The 5,967-nt window shown below is 50.1% G+C and overlaps 1 protein-coding gene across 2 annotated transcripts in view; it reads left to right on the top strand.

Annotated features, from left to right (window-relative positions):
- Med12 (mediator complex subunit 12) overlaps positions 1-5,079 on the top strand; it is a 23,729-nt gene extending 18,650 nt beyond the window's left edge. The window contains exons 37-45 of one of the 2 annotated variants that reach the window (XM_004646802.2): positions 696-1,070; positions 1,277-1,427; positions 1,561-1,757; positions 1,931-2,008; positions 2,095-2,312; positions 3,801-4,062; positions 4,443-4,550; positions 4,750-4,831; positions 4,988-5,079. In XM_004646802.2, coding sequence (XP_004646859.1) covers positions 696-1,070; positions 1,277-1,427; positions 1,561-1,757; positions 1,931-2,008; positions 2,095-2,312; positions 3,801-4,062; positions 4,443-4,550; positions 4,750-4,831; positions 4,988-5,031 — 1,515 coding nt within the window. In that variant the 3' untranslated portion in view covers positions 5,032-5,079. Of the gene's footprint in view, positions 1-695; positions 1,071-1,276; positions 1,428-1,560; positions 1,767-1,930; positions 2,009-2,094; positions 2,313-3,800; positions 4,063-4,442; positions 4,551-4,749; positions 4,832-4,987 lie in introns of both variants that reach the window. The other variant, XM_004646801.2, reaches the window with a different exon arrangement.
- The last annotated feature ends 888 nt before the right edge of the window (positions 5,080-5,967 follow it).

The following is a 5,967-nucleotide window of genomic DNA, read 5'->3' as shown; positions in this document are numbered from 1 at the left end:
AGAGAGAGAGAGTGTGTGTGTGTGTGTCTGGCTCAGCCTACCCACAGCATGTGGTGCTGGGGATCAAATGCAGTCCCTGCACCTGCCTAAATTTGCATAAGCAGGCACTTTAGCCCACTGAGCTATCTCACTGGCCCTCCCTTCATATCCTATATGCTCCTCATTTCTCTTGTTTGTCTGCCTATCTATCTGTCTCTGTGTCTCTACCTAGCTCTGCCTTTTTCCATCTCTTTCCACCTATCTATTCGTGTCGCTCTCTTCTGGTTTCTGACTTACTGATCTCTCCTTTCTCTGCCTTGTCTTTTGTCTTTCCCTGTCTTTTCTCTCTCTTCATCTCCTTCCTGTTTTCTTCTGAACACCGATTTCTTTCCCAGCCTGCTTTGCTTTTCTCTTCTTCCCCTCTCCTCTGTGTCCTGTTTTTCTCTCTTCGCCTTCCCCAGCCCTGCCTCCGCTGTTCCTCCTCACTACTGCTTTCCCCTTCGCACCTCTCTGCTTCCATGACATGCTCTCTCTCTTGTGTGTTTGTGTGTGTCCACACTGTCCTCTCTTACCGTCTGTGCTGACTGAAGTTACATACAGCTTTTTCTCCTTTTTAATATGCCAACAGATACTATGCCCAATTCTACAAAGTTCTCAGGGCTTACTTTGTGTTCTCCAAGTCTCAGCAGCTCATTGCCTCTTACTTTCTGGAACAGGGTCTACAGGTTTCCACTAAACTGAAGCTCTCTCCCTGGGATCTGTTTGAGGGCTTGAAGCCATCGGCACCACTCTCCTGGGGCTGGTTTGGGACAGTTCGAGTTGATCGACGAGTGGCTAGAGGGGAGGAGCAGCAGCGGTTGTTGCTCTACCACACACACCTGAGGCCCCGGCCTCGGGCCTACTACCTGGAGCCACTCCCACTGCCACCAGAAGATGAGGAGCCCCCAGCTCCCACCCTTTTAGAGCCTGAGAAAAAGGCTCCTGAGCCCCCCAAAACTGACAAACCAGGAGCTGCTCCGCCCAGCACTGAGGAACGCAAGAAGAAGTCCACTAAGGGAAAGAAGCGCAACCAGCCAGCCACCAAGACAGAGGTTGGTGCCCGCCCACAATACATCTCCCCCAGGCCCTCATGATTTTGTACATAGTAGAGAATGAGCGTTTCTGGTTTATAGGAGGTATGTGTGTTTGTGAAAAGAGATATCATTAGAATCATAATAAAACTCAGGTATGTAAATTCAGCTCCTCTTCCCCTACTTCTTCACAACCCTCTCACCTTGCTCCTCTGCCACCCACACAGGACTATGCGATGGGCCCAGGTCGGAGTGGCCCCTATGGTGTGACAGTGCCTCCAGACCTCTTGCATCACACGAACCCTAGCTCCATATCCCACCTTAGCTACAGGCAAGGCTCCATAGGCCTGTACACCCAGAACCAGCCACTGCCTGCAGGTGAGTGTCAGCCACTAGGAGCAGTCCTCCTACCCAAGGGCTACTCCACTACCCTGGGGCATTGTGGCTAACAAGCTCTCAGAGGGCTGGAGGGAGCAGGAGCCCAGACAGGTCAGTCTAATCTCCTTTCCAGGTGGCCCTCGTGTGGACCCGTATCGCCCTGTGCGATTACCAATGCAGAAGCTGCCTGCTCGACCAACTTACCCTGGAGTGCTGCCCACAACCATGACTGGTGTCATGGGCCTAGAACCCTCATCCTATAAGAATTCTGTGTACCGGCAGCAGCAACCTGCAGTGCCCCAGGGACAGCGCCTTCGCCAGCAGCTCCAGGCAAAGATAGTGAGAGGGGCAGTAGGGAGGGCTTCCAGGGCGAGGGACTTTTACAAGTTACAGGACTGAGAACATATTTGAGATCTTCACTAGGATACTCAGGGTGGGAGATACAAGAAATGATACGGCAGAAAGCATTGTCTGAGTTTGAGTGTCTCTCTTTTGTCCCTTAGCAGAGCCAGGGGATGTTGGGGCAGTCATCTGTCCATCAGATGACTCCCAGTTCTTCCTATGGCCTGCAGACCTCCCAGGTAAGGGCCTGGGGTCCTGAGTATTGGGGAGAGTAAGGCAAGCTGCTGTGCGTGCTCTTAGCCCTGACTGTTCTTCTTCCTTCCAGGGCTATACTCCTTATGTTTCTCATGTGGGACTGCAGCAACACACAGGCCCCGCAGGTACCATGGTGCCCCCCAGCTACTCCAGCCAGCCTTATCAGAGCACCCACCCTTCTACCAATCCTACTCTTGTAGATCCTACCCGCCACCTGCAGCAGCGGCCGAGTGGCTATGTGCACCAACAGGCCCCAAGCTATGGACACGGACTGACCTCTACTCAAAGGTACTCAAAGTAGTTGTGGGCTGGGAAAACACCGAGGTATGAGAGGGCATTTGATGTGGAAAAGCCATACCTGAAGGTGATGGGACTGGTCTGAATTGTAGAGATGCTGGCAACACTTATAGGGCCTAGAGTCTGGGGATTTAGCTCACAGTAGAACACTTGCCTACTATGCTGGGATCCCTGGGTTCAAGACTCAGTGCCAAAAACAAAAAAACCTCACCCAAAGAACAATTTTAACAAAAAAGCAACAATAAGGCTACAGCTAGAAAAGATTCTAGAAACTAGCAGTCTCACATTTGCTTCCCTAGAATTTCTTTAAGGTCCAGAGAAAAGGGATCATTTGTTCAGCTCTGATAAGAAAAGATCTAGGGTTTATAGACATGAAAACCTGTATTCACTCATACTCCAGGGTAGAATTAATGTTAGTCAAGTCTAGTTGAGACCTAGTAACTACATGTTCAGGCTCTGGAGCTTATGATTTAGAGCACTGCTACGGGGTACGCTGATGAACTGCCCACTGTGTGGCCAACACTATACTGGGTAGTACTACATGAAGTGAAAGGTAGCAATGGAGAGATAGACTGACCAACCGAGCCTCACCACAAGGAACTTTTACTCTGGTTGAAGAATAAAACTATTACATTAGAGAATATTATAAGCAAAGATATAATCAGGTTTGTTGTTGGGTGCTATGAGGTAAAATGTGGGATGCTGTCAGTGTGGACCTGAGTCATTGGAGAAAGAGCCATGGAGGAAGTCAGACCTGAGTTGCCCTTTGAGGACCAGCTATGATGGGAATTTGTGAAAAAAGGGAAAAAGAAAGGCATTCCAAGTAGGAGAGATAGTATGAACAAGGCATGGGGCAGGAATGAGTAGTGTCTGGGAGATGGAAAGCACTGTAGGATTTGTGCTGGGGAAGTAGTGGGGGCTAGGCTCAGTGGGGGCAGGTAGAGAGATGGCCCTGGATGCTGAGCTTTATCACTGAGATACAGTCCCAGAAAGAGCTGGCTTGATTGGGACAGTGATATTAGCTGGGCAAGTTGAGAGATTAGTGTGAGATGAGTAGGTAGAATGTATAGGGGGAGATGAGTGAAGATGCAAGACACAGGGAAGCCAGCCACAGACTGCCCTAGGGACTTGGGTACAGAGAGCATAAGGAACGGTAGGGCAACTTGAAATGTTACTGGGAAAAATGGCAGCAACAAAAAAAATCTTGGTGTTTGTACAATGCGTCATGTTCTGAGACTTTTTCATGTGAGAAAAATAACTAAAACAATCGAAAATTTCCTAACTATTAAGAATATGATACACTAAAATGGAGTATTGTCTTTACACCTTACTCCCCAACCTAGAAGTCTGTCAGACTGCAAAGGGCTCTTCTGGTTAATACCAAGGGAGAATTAATGCAGAAGCTTGTTAGAAGTTTGCTTTGTACTGTCCTACTCTTCCTGCCCTGTGCCTTGACCGCTGGTTCTCTTGTCCCTGGAGATTTTCACACCAGACACTGCAGCAGACACCCATGATGAGTACCATGACTCCACTGAGTGCCCAGGGCGTCCAGGCAGGCGTCCGCTCAACTTCCATCCTGCCTGAGCAGCAGCAGCAACAGCAGCAGCAGCAACAACAGCAGCAGCAGCAACAACAACAGCAGCAGCAGCAGCAGCAACAGCAGCAGCAGCAACAACAGCAGCAGCAACAGCAGCAGCAGCAGCAGTACCACATGCGGCAGCAGCAGCAGCAGATTCTCCGGGTAAGGCCTCAGGATTCTATCTAAGACTTGTAATCCCAAGGAAGAAGAGAGGCCCAGGTTCACACCATACTGTCACTAGGATTAAATGAGGCTATGCTGTACTAAGCACCTAACTGAGTAGCTGCCTAAAGTAGTGCTTAAATGAGTGCCTTGCCCTCCCCTTTTTCATATTGCTAAGGTTCAGAATGGGAGAAGGTCGGACACTGTACCAGATAGAGGTAGTCCAGATTTGGCCTCCTAGCAGTTGTCTGAGAAGGGAAGATGGGGACCCAGAATTCCCTCCTTGCATCTTGGCTTCGATTCCCCTTCCTGCCTCCCTTCCTCGACTACTAAGTCCTGCTCCTTTGCTTTCCTTAGAAGTATCTCTTTTGTCTTCATAGCAGCAGCAGCAGCAGCAACAGCAGCAGCAGCAACAGCAACAACAACAACACCAGCAGCAACAGCAACAGGCAGCTCCTCCCCAACCCCAGCCCCAGTCCCAGCCCCAGGTAGCTACTCAACATCAGCCCTAGGCTTAGGGATGGCTGCCTAGGTTGAGCATGTAACTAGTGCACTGGTTTGGGGACAGTATACAGTGGGGTAGCTGTGGGAAGTAAGACATGGCACTCTACAAAGGGGTGGAAGATGGAGATGAAGAAGGAGGCAGATGTTAAGGGTTCCACCTTCTGCTTCCTGTTTCTACCTCAGTTCCAGCGCCAGGGGCTTCAGCAGACCCAGCAGCAGCAACAGACAGCAGCTTTGGTCCGGCAGCTCCAACAACAGCTCTCCAGTAAGCATGTCTGCTTTCATAAGGGAGCCCCAGAAGAAGTGAGGGATGGGGTGGGCAAAGGCTGCTGAGCTAACCTCCTTAGGCCCAGGTTATGGGGAATCCCTTCTCTCCCCACCACCTACAGCTATAGGCCTGACAATCTCTGGTTTTTCACAGATACCCAGCCACAGCCCAGTACCAACATATTTGGACGCTACTGAGCCACTGGAGGAACTGCTTGTGCGCTGGATGTGGCCCCACCCTTTCCTCTTAATTCCCAGTTCTCTTTCCGGGCTAACACCAGTAATGGTTGGGGCCCGTCCCTCAGGCTCCATTTTTAATAAGTTTTTAGTATTTTTGTTAATGTGAAGCATTGAGCTGTTGGGTTTTTGTATATTATTTATATAGAGACCCCAGAGCTGTTGCACCCAATACACAGAGCTTCTTTGCAAAGGGAGTGTGTGAATTTGTGTGGGGAAAGGTTGGTCTCTCAGGAGAGTACTGGAGCTGACCAACAAGTCGGACTTCATGTGGTTCAGATCATCCCACCCGTTTACTTCCCACCCCCTATCTTTCTGAATTCGAATTGAATTGCCACCCTCTCCTCTGGCTCCAAAGCAGCGTGTTGAGGTACAGGCCCTCCATCCCTTAAGGGCAGTTCACCTCATCCTCTAAGCATTGCTGCATTCTTTACAGGCTTCCTCTGTGGGAGACATACCACTGGGATTGGGCAGGACCATTAGGCTAGAGGAAAAGCCATGAGGGCTACTAGGCTTTGAACACTGTGGGTGGGGTAGAGGGGACAGCTACTGGCTATCATCTTGGCCATATCATGTGGTTTCATTTTTGCTCCAGGTAGCAGCCTTTCCATAGGCTAGAGGACTTCCCTAAGTCCCCTTTCTGAGACTTGCCCTCAGCCTTGCAGAGTAGATGGAGGAAGGACAGTAGGCTCTGAAGGGAAAGAGCCCAGTGAGAAACAGCACCCATGTCTCTGCCCTGCTGCTGGAACTCCTTGTTTTCACACAACCCACATTCAAAGCCACCCAGGATAACTATTGCTCGCTCCCATTTTACAGTACGAACTTGCTCTAGAGTCACATTTGGAGCTGTGGCTGGGCCATTCTTGGGCCCCTTTCCTTGTGCTTTGAGTCCTAAAT

The sequence above is a fragment of the Octodon degus genome, unplaced genomic scaffold (assembly GCF_000260255.1).
Source record: "Octodon degus isolate 3935 unplaced genomic scaffold, OctDeg1.0 scaffold00280, whole genome shotgun sequence".
Classification (NCBI taxonomy): domain Eukaryota; kingdom Metazoa; phylum Chordata; class Mammalia; order Rodentia; family Octodontidae; genus Octodon; species Octodon degus.
This window is presented reverse-complemented; position numbering and strand designations above follow the sequence as displayed.